At 41.5% G+C, this 17,121-nt stretch overlaps 2 protein-coding genes across 7 annotated transcripts in view; one reads left to right on the forward strand and one right to left on the reverse strand.

Moving 5' to 3' along the window:
* Positions 1-2,711: 2,711 nt before the first annotated feature.
* Positions 2,712-9,193, reverse strand: HNRNPA1 (heterogeneous nuclear ribonucleoprotein A1). Of its 4 annotated transcripts, XR_013995562.1 has the most exons (12): positions 9,053-9,163; positions 8,389-8,505; positions 7,943-8,089; positions 7,607-7,817; positions 7,421-7,513; positions 7,249-7,341; positions 6,899-6,973; positions 6,519-6,677; positions 5,812-5,967; positions 5,520-5,585; positions 3,046-3,119; positions 2,712-2,853 (listed from the first exon to the last, which is right to left on the reverse strand). XR_013995562.1 is itself a non-coding variant. In XM_081083778.1 (11 exons), the coding sequence occupies exons 1-10, from the start codon at positions 9,065-9,067 to the stop codon at positions 5,530-5,532; spliced, it is 1,122 nt and encodes a 373-aa protein (XP_080939904.1). In that variant the 5' UTR covers positions 9,068-9,163; the 3' UTR covers positions 4,946-5,283; positions 5,520-5,529. The 4 variants fall into 4 exon arrangements, 2 of the variants coding, with proteins under 2 accessions (XP_080939905.1, XP_080939904.1); XR_013995561.1 differs by lacking the exon at positions 6,519-6,677 and having other exon boundaries at positions 9,053-9,182; XM_081083778.1 differs by lacking the exons at positions 2,712-2,853; positions 3,046-3,119 and adding an exon at positions 4,946-5,283.
* A 400-nt stretch (positions 9,194-9,593) lies between these two features.
* The window catches only part of CBX5 (chromobox 5), a 32,458-nt gene continuing 24,930 nt past the window's right edge, over positions 9,594-17,121 (forward strand). The window contains exons 1-2 of one of the 3 annotated variants that reach the window (XM_081083805.1): positions 9,727-9,862; positions 10,028-10,191. In XM_081083805.1, coding sequence (XP_080939931.1) covers positions 10,174-10,191 — 18 coding nt within the window. In that variant the 5' untranslated portion in view covers positions 9,727-9,862; positions 10,028-10,173. Of the gene's footprint in view, positions 9,863-10,027; positions 10,192-14,860; positions 14,963-17,121 lie in introns of all 3 variants that reach the window. The other 2 variants (XM_081083810.1, XM_081083806.1) reach the window with 2 other exon arrangements.

The raw sequence follows: 17,121 nt of genomic DNA on the forward strand, positions 1-17,121 counted from the left end.
CAAGGTCCCTGAGGCTTATTTAGGCTTTTCCTCTCTCAATTTTTGGAACACAGGAGCCTAGAATACCCACAGGCCTTTTTGCTATTTCCCTCCTCCTGCCTATTTCCATAGGACTCCCTCCGCCCGGCGGGGTAATATTCCAGAGCTCCCTAAGACAACCGAGTGAGCAACTCTTGATTGGAATGAGAATTTGATTGGATGTCTGTTTTAGGGGATTTCACACCCAAGTCTGAGTAAAACCTGCTCCACAGTAGAGCACCATATGCATTTCGGTGAACTTTTCCTTTTTTAAAATTTTTATTGATTTTAGAACGGGAAACATCGACCCACCATTCCCCAACCCATGCATTTATTGGTTGATTCCTGCACGTGTCCTGACTGGGGATTAAACCCCCAACCCAGCCAGGTCCTGTGAAATTTCCTATCTCCCTAGTTACGTTAGACACTTTCTTGTTCCCCACCCTTTTCTAGATCCTTGAAGACCAAGGGCCTTTTATTAGTGTGTACTTTTTCAATAGAATTTTCTTGAAACAATAATTTTCAGATGTCATATCTGAGTTCTCCCTGACACTTTCATATCCTTGGAGTTGGGTGGTTCCCAATCTTCTCAGGCACTGAATTACACAAACTTGTTTTGGCATTTCGCTTCTATTTATACTTCTATTCAACTTTACTAGCTCCATTCCAATGGGGAAACCTTACTTCCAGATTTTTATTTATTTTTAAAATATATTTTTATTGATTTCAGAGAGGGAGAGAAACATCATTGATGAGAATCATTGATGAGCTGCCTCCTGCATGCCCCCCCACTGGGGATTGAGCCTGCAACCTGGGCATATGCCCTTGACTGGAATTGAACCTGGGACCCTTAAGTCTGCAGGCTGACGCTCTGTCCACTGAGCCAAAGCGGCAAAGGCTACTTCCAGATTCTGATAGTGACACTACAGTTGTGAGACAAAAGCAGAAAAGTGGTCAAAGATGTGAAATCTTCATATCTGCACGTTCTGCAAAACATGTCCAAGTTTAGGGAATTGAAAGTAATGTAATGCTTTCTATTCCTAATAGATCTGAAGAGTCCACACTTGTCAACTTTTTAAAAAAAATGTATTTTACTGATTTTTTTACAGAGAGGGAGAGGGATAGTTAGAAACATCAATGAGAAAGAAACATCGATCAGCTGCCTCCTGCACATGTCCTACTGGGGATGTGCCCGCAACCAAGGTACATGCCCTTGACCGGAATCCAACCTGGCACCCTTCAGTCCACAGGCAGACGCTCTATCCACTGAGCCAAACTGGTGCTGGCAACTTTTGTTCTTCCAAAAAATTGAACATGTGGGACCAAGTTGTAGAGGGCAGGGCCTGGGGTTAACTGTTCAGGAACTTATTATTCCCCTAAGGCAGTGGTTGCAAACCTTTCAGACCTCATGGACCACTGGTTGGTGACTGTAGGCTGCCCTAAGGGACACCAGTTTTCATTCTAATCCAGCTCATAAAGGCAACAATTCACTGAACACCAAATAAGCTCTGGTTCAAAGAATGAGACATAGTGAGGACAATGCTATGCTTATGTACACATTACCACGAAGACGATCATATACATTGTTTGGTATGTGCTTAAAGCAGGGGGAATAGGCTTTTGGAGAGTAAACTGGGTGTGAGCCAATTTTGAATAACTAGCACAAGGTAATTATCTTCCTCGAGTCTATTTCCTCTAACTTGTATCAGTAAAGCATCCATCCAAGTACACAGAATGTAATACAATTGTTTTTATTTTTAGGAGAGAAATGTTAATGTGAGTATAACATTGATTGGCTGCTTCCTGCATGCCCCCCTACCTGGGACTGAGAGTGCAACCCAGGCATGTACCTTGACTGGGAATGGAATATAACCATCTTTTGGTGTATGAGACAACAGCCAACCACACCACACTGCACAGGGTTGAAGTTCTTCAATAAGAATGCTTTTAGCTCTTATTAACCAATCATCCCAGGAAATTAAATAAAAATGTACTTAGTAAACTCTGGTAGCCCAAGTTGCCCTATCCCACCAAACCACCATGTGAAAAACCACATCTAGCAACTTTGTCACAAATGGAGATTAAGCAGCAAGATATCGTACTTGCTACCCCACCCCGCCTTAGCTAATTAAAACTGAGGCAGGATGACCTCCTAAAAATAGCAGGGAAAAATGTTAAACCTTTGCTAACATTGCCTAAGATACCTGGCCAATACATACTTGTTCACCAAAGAGGATATCCACTATGCGCCTCCAGAATTTAACAGATAAGCATAGCTCTTGTGAGACTGGAGTGGAGCAGCTCTGGCTTTTACAACTTCTCTCTTGCCAGAACTAGAAAAAAAGATGTGTTCTCAAGTGGAGCAACAGTTACCAGCGTACTTCTACCAGTCACAATTCTGCCCTGCAGCGAGAGCCCAGCCTCTCAGATTTCAGTTCCCACAACCCAATCCTTCCTTGTTAATCTGAACACCAGCCTGTGATTTAAAACATTTACCTTAACTGCTAGGTTCAAAATGCAATGACTTTTTACATGAGGCCCTGCTTCTTTAGATTGATTCTGCTAGTAAGTTTTCTGGTTTAGCAGACACCTGGTATATCATTACCTCCTCTATTTCCCATTCTCAAACTTGAGGGGTGCAGTGTCAAGTTTACCCTAAGTATCATGAAAAGGAGAAAATGAAAGTAAGAAACAAAAGTTAAAAGCATTTTATTTAAAATCCCATTCATAAGACTGAATGATTAATTCAAGCTGCAACACAGCCAACGAAAACTGCATGGCAGTGAAAATGAAGTACACATTGGCTCAGATAAAGGTCGTCCTCATAAGGTCGTCCTGCAAAAAGAAAAAAAAAGTTATCAAGTATTTGCATAAGCAGATGAAAGATTCCCATTCTTTTTACTGGGAACCCAGTTGCTTTATTAACAGACTTCTTTTAGATCAGATTAGCAAATCTGGTTCTGAGGCAGATTCATTCTATTTTGGCAATACCAATCATTTGCTTACCATTGCTTTATAAAAATTTACCTTTTAGCCATGAGCTTGGACAGATGAGTTTCTGTTTAAGACGTGTTGATAAGCCTGTAGTACCAGACTCCTCCCTAGAAAAGCAAACAACCTTTAGAACTAGCTTTTCTGAGATAAAGTCCCATCTCAGGCTAAGTCCCCCACCCCCCAATTAATGGTCCACCCACCCTCCCACCATCACTTTGGGGAAGAGTCTAATGCATTACTTTGAGCCATTGTTTTAAGGAAATGGGTCAAAGAAGTAGGAAATAAAATTAAAGGCCAAAAATTTATTATTCATAGTAGATACAGTTAAAGCACTCATTTCCTTCAATTGTTATCCACCAAGGCTAGGGTGTCAATTTAAAACAATCCATCTCCAGAAAAACCAAGTTCAGCTTAACTGGACTAGTTTTGGCTCAATATAATAAGGAAATATAACAGAAAACTGGACTTTACATAACTATATGGATGTAAGTAAAATCTGTTCTTACCTACCAGCATAGCAATAAAACCTTTCCTCCTGGTTCTGACTGCTAGTCCTAAGAGTCAGGTGTGCCTTACTTTTGTCTGCCTCCTTCCTTGCGATGGTCACTGAAAATTCACTCCCTCCTAGCTGTCATGGAGCGTGCCGTGGCCTGCCCCTGGCTTATCTGTACTCCACATACCACAAGTGTCTACTCTCAGCTGTAGAGTGTCTGAGCTCGGAGCCATTCGCGCTATGCTTGCTAGCAGTTCCTAGTAGCTGAACATCTCTCCTGGATCTTTAAAGGCATTGTCAGGAATCCTGAGGTATCTGCAAACTCCCTCAATAGTTAAGGTTCCACCTGCCATTGCAAACTCAGCCAATATCAAACCCATGGAACTGTATCATCCATCCATGCTTTCCCACCCGCCTCCACTCCACCTCCCACCCATCACCACCCCGCCCCCAGACTTCCAAGTAACACACCCATGGGATGAAATACAGTCCTAGTGATAAACAAATCTCTATGCTACTAGGTAAGTACAATGGCACTGAAAATATCAAAGGGGAGGGCTCAAAAGAACCTATATACAAATAACAATGACTGGATAGTATGTAACTTAAAAGATTTAGAAACCATTTTCCATACAATTAACATTTTAGGATGGTTGTGTGATCTTGTGCCATGTTTAAAGGAAAACTGCAGTTATCATGTTTGTAAGCAGTATGGTTCCTAAACATGCCCATAATTTTTGTTTCCAAATAGGCAACTAGTGTGGTTAAAATCTATAAACCTCTATAAAGGCCCACCCAACCAGAACAAAGGAAACTGCAGTTTTCCTTTAATGTAAGCCTATTTTGTGTAGGAGTAAGAATTTCTTACTGGTGCTGGCCAATTTTAAAAAACATCTCCCAAATACTCTAAATCTGTTGACTTTTGGGGTGGCATTAGCCAGCAGCTGGTTTCTATTCTCTGGCAAAGCTTTGAACTTGAATTGTGATAGAAGTATTCAACATTATCAGGGGTGGTGGGTAGGGAAAGTCCAAAGCTCTGCCAGTCCCAAATCCATACAGTTGTCATTCAAGAGGATAGTAAATCGTTTATTGATTACACATGATAATGGATGATACACAAGCTTCATATCCATCTATAATTTTATCTGGTACCATAATTCAATTTAGATATATTGCATAGGATGTGCCAACAATCATTAATAACCAAATAAACTCCATGACTCTGCTTGGGTGACCCTTTTAATGGTGAACTCCAGGTCACAACACAGTAACTGTCAATTCAACTATACCAAAGTTTCTGAAGACAATGGCTTCTGTGCCCAAGCAGTTTGTAAGTAAATTTAAAATGGAACCTGGCATCACCCTGAAGGAATTCTAGCTTCACACTGTTGGGGTAATTTACCATGATGGCTTCAGAGCAAACTAACTTTACACAGCACATTTAAAAAAAGACACATTTATTCAGCGTCATGATCAGACTATTACATTTAGCAATCAACAGCATGGGTGCAAAAAAAAAAAAAATCTACATTAAAACCCTTGGTTGGAATGCTTTACACTTTCCACAGAACAGAAACTAAAATAACCTGTTATACAATTAGTCACAAATACAGTCCTCGAGTTTTTTTTGCCCATTCACATGAGTATTGTCTAACACATGTCTTCTTTGTAGCAGCTAGGCCCTGCCACCACTGTGCTTGGCTGAGTTCACAAATCTGTTGTAACCTGTAGCTTCCCTGTCACTTCTCTGGCTCTCCTCTCCTGCTAAGCTTTGTTTCCTGTTGAACAATATGGAATAAAGTTGTTAATCTAAACATATTAAGACTTAAAGGCTACAATCCAATATCAAGTTTTGTTTCCCACAAATTTTGCTGATCTGAATTATTAGCTTAATATCCACAATTTTACTGAAGTTATAATGTTAACTATGTTGCACTGCTTAGCTACATTAGGGTTACTGGGTTCATTATCAATTATGAAAACTAAGCCAAAATACAAAAAGATGTTTACTTACCTGGCAGTAATTAAAACCTTCTGCCACTGCCATAGCTACTGCTGCTGCTGGAACCGCCATAGCCACCTACGAATAAGCGTTGTTCCTTTAAACTTTTGGAAATATCTATAGTAATGCGTTTATATTTGAAGCAATAAAGTTAAAATCTGAGTTTAAGCTCAGATGATATTTTCAATTTGATTGCAAACTACCAATCACTTCAGTATTTTGAAGGCTTTAAATCAGCTTTTTATAACCAGTACCAGTTAGAAATACACTTAGCCCCCCAATACTACATATACATGCACCCTACCTTGGTTTCGTGGTTTGGCAAAATATTGACCTCCACCACCATAAGGGCCAGAGCTTCTGCCTCCAAAGTTTCCTCCTTTCATAGGCCCAAAATTTGAAGATTGATTGTTGTAATTGCCAAAATCATTGTAGCTTCCACCACCTCCAAAATTGCTTCCTAGGAATGGAAAGAGGGCTGTACTGAATCTATTTAGTGTTCAGAGTTGGGGGGGGGGAAACGAGGTTGCACGACCTGCCTTGCCTTTCTTTCTCCCAAACTCGGATGGCTCCAACGTTTATCTTTGCATTTTATATTTTCTGGACAAGGCATTCAGTTGAATAATCCAGTAGTTAAAAAAAAAAAAAAGTACCCAACTCACCATGACAACAGAGCATATTCTCTAGCCTTGAAGGCCTTTATCCATCCAGGGGCACAGCAAACACATGCTGGATACATCAACTAAGTGCCTATGGTCCCAAAGAAGTTAAAACACTAAATCCTACTACAGCTCATCTAGTTCCAGCTGAACACGCCACTATCCACTTATTCAACTAGTTGGGAGTGAGGCGGCCCCAGCTTAAAGCTAGGAGGTAGCATAGCAAGCCCATTAAAAAGTACCATGCAGTGTACCACATAATGCTTTTAAGAGCATCTCATCCCCACATGGGCATAACTCTACAAGACTAATCTAGCTACTGCACCAAGTACCTGGATCACTGGATACCTACCACTACCACCGCCAAAGCCGCCTCCGCCTCCTCCGTTGTTATAGCTGTCATAGCTGCCACTCCCGCCATAGCCACTGCCCTGGTTTCCATAACCCTGTCCACCACTTCCATAGCCTCTGCTTCCTCCAGAGTAACCAGGGCCGCCTCCTCCATAACCACCTACAAGAATACAATTCTTCTCAATAAGACAAAAGTATTCAACAATCAAAATCTGTTTTACGGCTAATGGGAAACAGCCTGCTTGAATCATGCTGTTATGGTCAGAGTTTAGCTTGTCATGCACTAGATGCACTCAAGTTTTAGTTTCTACCCATCTACTCTGTAGACAGCCAAAAAACCTTCTCACTTGTCTAATTCCTAAAACAACGAACAAAACTTACCATCATTACCAAATCCATTATAGCCATCTCCACTGCCACCATATCCACCGCCACCACGGCTGCCACCAAAGCCACCTGAAAGAGAGCAAAATTTTAAAGCAGGTTTGAAGTATATAAATTGCATACAAATTCCAGCCTTGTCAGTATGAACTCTAGGAAGTAGTTCCTGCACTATAAAAATGATTTCCATACCAGAGTCTTTAACTTCTGGTTAGTGAGAAGTCAGAACATTTGGATAAAATGTAACTTTGGAAATGTTGACCAGTAGTTACAATACTGCCACAGATTATCTGCGTTAATTAACTTACAAGCTTACTATCAGTTGGTAACAGTGGAGTATAATCCAGTACCTCGACCACTGAAGTTCCCTCCACGTCCAAAGTTGTCGTTTCCACCAAAACCACCGCCACGACCACCTCCGAAGTTTCCAGAACCACTTCGACCTTAACAAGAAAAGTTTTAAGTGTTGAACCATACAAATTAGAATTGGACTTTAAGGTTTAATAAAAGCAAAAAACCCACCTCTTTGGCTGGAAGAAGCACTAGCCATCTCTTGCTTAGATAGAGCTTTCCTTACTTCACAGTTGTGGCCATTCACAGTATGGTATTTCTGAACTACATTTGAAGATAAAAAGAACACAGTATCTCAGGGTTTAGAACACAACCCAGACTTCAGAACCCTTAGCAAACATGTCCCTTGATACTTACTGACAATCTTGTCTACAGAGTCATGGTCGTCAAAGGTTACAAAAGCAAAGCCTCTCTTTTTGCCACTGCCTCGGTCAGTCATGATTTCAATCACTTCTATTTTCCCATACTGTTCAAAATAATCTCTTAGGTGATGTTCTTCAGTGTCTTCTTTAATACCACCGACAAAAATCTTTTTCACAGTTAAGTGGGCACCAGGTCTTTGAGAATCCTAAGAGGGAAAAGGCCCCAATTAAGTTAGAGCAGGACCTATCCCAAAATCAGGACCGAAGTTTCTTGCCATCGCTAGTGTACATAACGGCACACTTCCAAGGGGAAAGAAAAAGCATCTCTTACTTCTCTCGAGACAGCCCTCTTTGGTTCCACCACTCTTCCGTCCACCTTGTGTGGCCTCGCGTTCATGGCTGCGTCCACCTCCTCCACGGTGGCGTAGGTGACAAACCCAAAGCCTCTGGAGCGCTTGGTGTTTGGATCTCTCATCACCTGAGATGTAATTCATTTAACACACAGTAAGATCCCCAAAGCCACTGACATTTCCACCTTGAATAAGGTACAGGAAACTTTATACTGGCCCTTTATACAAAGCCCTGCAGCTCCCATTACCCACCTAGAGTAAATCTAGGAATAAAAGCCTTTTAATCACTTAAGCCCACACCTTCCCGCCCAAGTTATCTGCAACTGGAATCCTGTTAATTTTCCCAAGCATTCAGACAGAACTAGAGCATGACAAGCCCAGGAAAATCGACTGGTTCTACTGCCCTTTTGTCTCTTCCAGGCCTTACCACACAGTCCGTGAGCGTTCCCCATTGCTCAAAATGGCTCCTCAGACTCTCATCGGTTGTTTCAAAGCTCAAACCTCCGATAAAGAGCTTCCGCAGCTGCTCCGGCTCCTTGGGAGACTAAGAATAGGGGGGGGGGGGAGCGTTAAGTGGGCGCTTAACGCCAAACACCTTTCCCGTAAGAGAAGCAGAACTAGACAGCACGGTGGTAGCACTCATACTGTTCCCGCGGGTCGCAACTGGCCACGTGCTTCTCCCCGTGGGGGAGACCTTCTGTTGGGCTGGGAAACCGCGGGCGCATGCGTCCCTGCTTCCCGACGCACGCGCAACAAAAGGACTAGGTGGGAGGGATCCATTGCCAGTAAGAGATTACAATTGCTTTTAAGAAATTCGCCTCTGAGACAAAGCAAAAAAAAAAAAAAAATCGGTGTAATGCCTAAGAGTCTTACTGGGAGGGACGAGCGGCTGATAACTAAGGGTTTCAGGACGACGGCCTCATGGCCACGACGAGGACAAAATGGCGACCTGAACTTCGGGAGGGGTAGGCCCTGGGCGCGACCCAAGAACTGCCGAATGGGCTGGTGCAAGCAGCCCATCCACACTGCATCCCATGGAACTCAGGAAGGGACGAGGGAGAAAGTGAAGTTGTAGAGAGCGTCTAACTCACCTCAGACTTAGACATGATGACTGCTACAGGGGAAATGCCAACGATGCTTACTCCGCGGCGTTCACCAGCAGAAAGGAGTGATCTAAGGAGCGTATCTGCCAGCCTACTTTCGGCCTCGCTTTTTTATCCCGCCTCCTCCCTTGCGGCATTGGTAGACTCCGCCCCTTGGTAGCTCTGATAGGATAACTGACATAGCTTCCTGCTCCTATTGGTCTGTGGTGCCGCATTGCTGCAACGTCACCCTTGGGCGTTCTACGCAGTGCCCACCCCTCGGAGACTATTGGTTCCCGAGTAGTATTATTCTTAACTCTTCTGATTGGCTACCCAACCAATCATTCATATTTAAATATACCTAGGGTATTTAAATAACATTCTAATCTTCCACGCTGCAAATGTTACATTGTACTCAGTTGTCAAAGCATGATTAATACTATGTATCAAAAAGTAGAATGTGACAATTTTATTTTTTGCAACAACCACCAGCTGAACGCATGTGTAGTAAAATGGCGAGTTCACGCAGGCGCATTAAGAAGTTCCGCCTGGCTCAAGAAACACGTGAAATGGCGGGCGGGAGACGGTGGCGAACCTACAGCGCCTGCGTAATGGCGGGAGTTGTGCCTCGTTTTGCGCAGGCGTAATGGGCGGAGAAAAGGTCTGGTCCCAGGATTGGTAGCGCAGGCGCAGGGAAGGATCCGTTTTGGCGGGCGGTTGGCGTTGCGCAGAAGACGGCGGCAGCGGTGGCTTGTGGTCCGGCTCTCATCACAGAGAAACAGAGAAGACATTTGCGTGAGAGATCGGTCTCGATCCCGGGTAAGTGGCGGACAGTCTTGCCTACCGATGGGAGGTCTCGAACCGACTCCAATTGAGCCCGTTATTGTGTGAAATGAATGGATCGCGGGGTGGGGGCTAGTGAAGGGGGAGCGGTGGGTCTGGCTAACCAATGGAAGGACAGGGGCGGATGTTTTACCCCCGCAGGTTCTGTGGAGCTTTGCCCACGAAGAATTTGACTGGCATGTGTATAGACCAATTGAGTCTGTCTTTAGCTGCAGACTGATCGGCCCTTGGGCCATCGGAATGTGGGAGGCGGGTTTTCTCCTCCTGAGCAGCATTTCACTGAGCCAATGAGCACGAAGCGCGCGGTAGGTTGGGCTCCTCCCAGAGGCAGCGGTTTGACTCCAATGGGGAATGAGGGAGTCGGGCGGTTAAACGGATGGACCAAATCTGGAGCCAGTAAAACATCCTATGGAGAGCGCTCGGCTGGTCGTCCAATCAGCGCTCCAAAAGACAGAGGTCTTAGGTTTGGGGTGGCAAGGAAGGGTATTCGATGCCCGTGATGGCGCGTCGGGGGTGGGTATTTTGTCCACACTGACTTCTCTAACGAAGCCTTTAGGCCTCCATCCTATAAACCTCCCTGGCAGGGAAACTGCATTTGCTCCTGGATACCTTGAGTTTGCCATTTTCTCCCACCTCTGTACTTCCCACCATCCATGGGAGGTTTTTGACTTTGAGACTAGCTCCATTAGGAAGACTTCCTTGAAGTGTTAGAATGAATGGGATAAGGCTCTATGTATTGTGGAAAGGCATCCGAAAAAAATCTACATGATGCCTATTTCCACGGGCAACTCAATATTTGTAAAAACATAGAGAAAGTTTTGGAAAGCTTCATGATACAGTGGGATCGAGGCAAGTTGTATCTCTAATGTTTAAATCTTTGCAGCGATTATAAGAATTTGTGATTAAGATTAAGCTAAAAAGTCAAGTTTTTTTGTTTGTTTGTTTCCATTCATAATCGCGTACTTCTCACCACCATTCTCCTTTCACCGCGAAAGAGTGCTGTTTTCCCCTTAGGAAACTAAGGCCATTCTCGGTTTAAAACATATAAATAAAAAAGTAACTTTTTGAGTACTTAGTATCTGCTAGGCATCATGCTAAGTCCTTTACAAGAAATATTCATCTTTCCCATTGCCTTTTTCTTTGAGGAACTTTTCCCACCACATATGTCTCTTTACACCATTAAAGAGCTTCTAATCCTCTCTTTTTGCTACTTCTCTGAGATTTTCTGAATTTGGATAAGAAGGAAGCTGCTTGAGGAGGGTGATATTTAGGTTGTTTGTGGCAGGAGGATTCATTCATCACTTAGATTATTGTCTTTTGATTATATTTCCTTCAAAGTGTTTACTTGTAGTCCATCTCCTGTTGGTAATGCCCATTTTGCTTATTCTAAGATTTTTAGCAAAATATAGAAATTTTCATTACATTTTGGCTATATCAGAATATATGCTGCTCTAGTCACTGATTTATTTAGGGTCAAGGGAAAAATGTTTAAATACTGTAACAGGTTCAGCTACATATGAAGTACCCTTATGATTAGAGACCTTTTAACATAAAAGACAGATAATTTTAGTTGAGCTTATAGTGAATAGAGGAGGGATTTCCACGTTCTCTGGCACTTGCAAAAGGACAAACCTATTTCATATTCGGTTATGAACTATTTGTAGGTATGCTAATAATATAGCTGCTTGGTTTATAAAAACTAAAGGGCTATAGGTTCAGGATATCTTTCCGTGATTTCTTTAGGTTTGAAAAGATTACAGTCTTGGTCTACAAGATTTCTCAACCTCAGTACTGTTGACATTTCTGGTAGGAGGAATGCATCTCACCTCTCCTTACCCCCTTTTGTGTCCATCAAAATGTATCCAGACATTGCCAGATGTCTTGGGGGGGTATTAGAGCAAAATCTCCATCAGTTGAAAACTATTGACCTAAAATGACAAATGCTAGCCCTGGTCCGGGTAGATCAGTTGGTTGAGCATCCTTCCTCCCTTGCACTGAGGGGTTGGCGTTGATTCTAGGTCAGGGCAAATACCCAGGTTGCAGCATTGATCCCTGGTCCAGGCGTGTATGGGAGGCAAAGGATCGATGTTTCTTTCTCTCAAATCAATAAAAACATATCCTCAGGCGATTAAAAAAATAAAATTGCAGATGCTAGAGTTGATTTTCTTGTCTAAGTCTTTTACCAATTAGAAATTGAGGGAGAAGATGAGTGAAGTGTTTGGGAAGTGGCCTTTGGTAAATGGATCACTAAATCCCAATGATTATCTCTTCAGATATGATCATTGTTCCATTGGATAAAGGGAAAATTTCATGAAGTTTTTTTTTTTTTAAAATATATTTGATTTTTTACAGAGAGGAAGGGAGAGAGACAGAGAGTTAGAAACATCGATGAGAGAGAAACATCGATCAGCTGCCTCCTGCACATCTACTGGGGATGTGCCTGCAACCCAGGTACATGCCCTTGACCGGAATCGAACCTGGGACCTTTCAGTCCGCAGGCCGACGCTCTATCCACTGAGCCAAACCGGTTCCGGCATGAAGTTTTGTGTTTTTTTTTTTATCATTGATTGCATCTTATGTTTGGCTTCCAAAAGTAATGGCAAATGTGTTTTCTAAGAAGGTAGACTTGCTTTAGATGCTTCTTGCATTTCATGTGAGTTAAGCCTCTGTACTGGGATTCTTTTGGATCCGTTTCAAACTTTTTTTACCTTGATCCTTAATAAGAAACACATTTATTCTGACCCTGTGCATACAATGAAACAATTTTCACTGTACAAATACAAGTGCACACACTGATATTTTTTGCATCTACAGTACACTTTCATTTTCTTAAAAACGTAGGTCATTTTCTACTGAACTGATTTCGCAGCTGTGTACTGACCTACAGTTTAGAGAAAGAAACACAACTGATCTATAGAATAGGTAACCAAATTATGCCACCTTAAATTACTCTCTGAGTGAATTCCTCCCATCTCTAGCCCAGGTTACTTAGATTTATAAACAAAATAATCAATGAACCCTTATTTGATGCTTCTTATATATTTTAATTTGAAAGATTTCAGGATTCGAATAGGAGTTTTTGGTTTACTGTGGTGTGCAAGTAAAAATTGCTTGTCTTATTAAGAACTCTCTTACAGTGTCATAGTTACTAGGTCTGATGAACATTTCTCTGATGGGGAAATTTTAGTGGGTAATTTTTAAAAATAATTTTATGTTATTTATTTTTATTGATTTAAGAGAGAAAGGGAGAGAGAGAAACATCAGTGATGAGAGAGAATCATTGATCAGCTGCTTCCTGCATGCAACCTGGGCATGTGCCCTTGACCGGAATCTAACCTGGGACCCTTCAGTCTGCAGGCCGACACACTATCCACGGAGCCAAACCGGCTAGGGCAGTGGGTAATTTTTCATTGATGTTCTGAGAGTATCACATTGAAAATTCCAATGCTAGGCCTTTTATTTTTCCCTTGCCTTCAAAAGTTATTTATTTATTTTAGGGAGAGAGAAGAAAATCTAGTTGTTTTTCCCTTATTTATGCATTTATCAGTTGATGCTTGTATTTGCCCTGACCAGAGATCAAACCCGCAGCATTGGCACAGGGGGAGGATGCTCTAACCCAGTGGTTCCCAATGTGGGGCACACGCCCCACAGGGGGGCAATTTGATTTTTAAGGGGGGCAGTTCGAGAATGAGTTATTAACAGTGAAATTTATGCATTTCTTGTGGTTCTAGGGGCTTCATATACAGTATATAAGTATATATTGTGACCTATTTATGCATTTCTGTTATGTTTTGAAACTTTATTTGCTATTTTTTCATATCACTTCATATTGTTATTTTTTAAAACAATTTCTTAGTGATTTCTTCCTCAATACAACTGTCCTTTCGTTTTTTTCTTTTTCTTTTTCATGGATGCCATGTTCTTTGGAAGCTTGTTTAGACCAAGTTAATGACCTTTTAGGCTTCCTCCACGTGAATAGGAGCTCACTTTTTGAATAATAAGAATTATATGGCACGGGGTGGGGGAGCTTAGGATTTTAGAGTTGCTTAGGTGGGGCATGGCCAAAAAAAGGTGAACCACTGCTCTAACCAATTTAAGCTGCCCAGCCAGAGCTTTTTTTCTTGCCTTCGGAGTACCTGTCTTGGTTGTTAACAAGACAAAATGTTGAGCTTATATTACAAAAATTAAATTTCGAGCACTGTGCTCAGTCTTTAGAGGCATACTATTGCAGCCAAACCTAAAAGGGAAAATAACACATCTTTACTGAAAACCCATCAATAGGTGAGCAGAATGATGGTTGAGGAAAAAGAAATTACATAACCTCTGAGTGGATCTTTATATGTGTAGCAAAGTTCTGGTGGTTTACAGAGCCCTGACAGTAGCTCCAGAAAAGAGAGAAAGGTGTCCAGAATACAAACTTCTGAGGAAGACAAGTACTCTTTGCCTTTATGGAGGTACAGTATTTTATTTAAACACATAGCATGATTTATTTATTTTATTGCCCGTGGTCGGCAAACTCATTAGTCAACAGAGCCAAATATCAACACTACAACGATTGAAATTTCTTTTGAGAGCCAAATTTTTTAAACTTAAACTATATAGGTAGGTACATTGTTATTAACTTAATTAGGGTACTCCTAAGGCTTAGGAAGAGCCACACTCAAGGGGCCAAAGAGCCGCATGTGGCTCGCGAGCTGCAGTTTGCCGACCACGGGTTAACAACCCCTGGTAAGGCATTTCTTTCCTTTTTTGTTCTTTTACTTGCTCTATTTTTATTTCCATTCACCTTATCTGAAATTGGGCCTAAAGCTGTGTACTGTGATTTTAGAAGTAATAAATTATAGTGTGAAATATCACTTGTAACTGACTCAGTCACTATGGCTGCTATTTACATATTGTTATTCCTGAACTTGGACTCTGGGCTATTATCTTTTTCTCCTGATGTAAATTTTGATTTTCCTTCGCTCCTTATAGAGTATGGCTTTAGCTGATCATTGTACTAATGGGAAGGAGTCCAGGTCATCCTGAGAAGATTTGGCTTGTGCAGAGTCCAAGACGCAGATTTGTTGGATTTCTGTAAGCCACTTGAAGCCACATATTCATTTCTGATGACAACTTTACACTTCTGTTGGCAGAACACCCGCAGTGACAACTGTTGCCTATGTTTAGTCTGTCCAGGAGCTCTACCAGCTAGCATGTTGAGGGGAAGCCTACACTGTTTTTCTTAGCAGCTGTGTAAATACTAAACCTTTTTGGTTTTGTCTACTCAGATTCTGCCAAAATTTTTGGGTAAATTGCATCCTGTGATTGCCTCAATTTACCCTTTGAAATGAGGGATTGGAGGTTTTAGGCAATCTTTGGGTCACTTGAAGCACATTTCTTTTTTGTATCAGTAATTGGTTTTATATATATTCAGTTTATGATTTTAAAGTTTTTATTTCCCCTGTTTTAATTTCATTTCCTTCCTCCCTCCCTTCCTTCCTTCCTTCCTTCCTTCCTTCCTTCCTTCCTTCCTTTTTTCTTGTCTCCCTGGGTGTTAGTTTCTTGTGGCTGCTATAACAAATTACCACACACTTAGTGGCTTTAAATAACAGGACCTTATTCTGGAGGCCAGAAATCTGTAATTAAGTGTTGAGCCCCCTGTGGAGGCTCTAGGGGAGAGTCCCTTCTTTCCTTTTTCAGCTTCTGGTGATTTTCAGCCTCAGCCTGTGGTCTCATCTCTCTTTGCTCTGTCTTACCATTTTCTTCTGCCTCTTTTACATGGATGCATGTGACTGCGTTTCAGGCCCACCTGTATAATCCAAGAGAAATTCTCCTTTCCCATCTTTTAATCACATATAAGGTAATATTCACAGGTTCTAGGGATTAGGACATGGATATCTTTTTTTTGGAGTCATTCATATCCGTACACTCTGGGTCTCTAACTCCTATCCAGATAAATTTTAGCTAATTCAAGAAAGAAAAGGTTACTTTAAAGCAAATGAGAGAGGCAAATGGGAAAAAGGCTCAGGAAACCTGGGTTCTTATTTCTGCCGTGAAGCATTGATATAGTAACCTTGGGTGAGCCATTTCTCCTCTTTTGTCCTCAGTTTCTTTTTCTTACACGAGAGGCCTGATGCATGAAATTCTTGCACGGGGCTCGGCCCCTGCCACCATGGTGGTCGCCTCTGCCTCAGCTTCCTCCCAAAGGACGTCTAGAAGGACGTCTGGTCTAATTAGCATATTACGCTTTTATTATATAGGATGGAAGAATTTGGGTAGGTGATAGCTAATAACCTTCTAGACATAACACTTCCATGAAGTGACTCCTAAAATGTCCAGGAGTTTGTTTTTGAAGTCAATAAGTCAATAATTTTAAATAAAAAACTCATCTAATATTTTGGGTCAATGTAGTTTGGTGGTGTGGTCTTGCCTAGGATTTGAGAGACATAAGATTGAGTTGTTGGCTGGTTGTCAACTCCCTGCAGTATTATTAACACAGGGCAACAAACCTGTACTTGTTAATTGTGTGTGATTTTCTAAAAAGAGAATAGTGGACTAGCTGGGCTGTGGACTTTGTAGGCTGGATTTCCTTTCTAGTAAGAGTAGTTTCTCAAAATTAAACACTGACAGATTTTTCTACCTGAAACTAGGTCATGGGCCTAGTTTTAGAATTTTTCAAATGTAGTCTGATTCTTCAAACTCACTCAGTTCCTGTTGCATTGTGCTTCATTGCTAGGAAGGACACTAGAAATTATGGAATTATTTGCTGAAAGGACTATTTCAAGATCAAGTTTTATAACACATTCATCTATTTCTTCATGGAGAGGAGGAACCAAATTCAAGTATTTTTCTGATTATAATCTACATTTCTTAGAATAAAGCAAATTTATATCTGAGCCAGCAGGCATAATTTAATTATGTTGGAATAAAATGCCCTGTGCTAACGAGGTCAACCAACAGGTTGGGAACTCTGTCTTAAGTTTGGTTTCTGAGGCAAATACTTTAACTTCATGTGCCTTGTTTCTCATCAGGGCACATGGAGTAAATCAGTAAGACTCACCTCAGATGGAGATGTGGAGTGTAATATACTGCTAATTTGTTCAGTACTTTACAGCAATAAATTATATCAAAGGATCTGATAAAACATAAGCAAACCTTATTTATATGAATAGTTGGAGACAAGCATAGATAAAACTTACAGATAGTTCAGAAAATTCATTAAAGTTATTTTTAACTTCCTCTATCATCAAACG

The sequence above is a fragment of the Myotis nattereri genome (assembly GCF_964212035.1).
Source record: "Myotis nattereri genome assembly, chromosome: 2".
Taxonomy (NCBI): Eukaryota; Metazoa; Chordata; class Mammalia; order Chiroptera; family Vespertilionidae; genus Myotis; species Myotis nattereri.

Coding starts and splice junctions, on each gene's coding strand:
- HNRNPA1 (XM_081083778.1), bottom strand. Junction 8,090..8,388: donor GAACGCTCACGGACTGTGTG/GTAAGGCCTGGA, acceptor ATTACATCTCAG/GTGATGAGAGATCCAAACAC. Junction 6,678..6,898: donor TAATGGATTTGGTAATGATG/GTAAGTTTTGTT, acceptor GTATTCTTGTAG/GTGGTTATGGAGGAGGCGGC.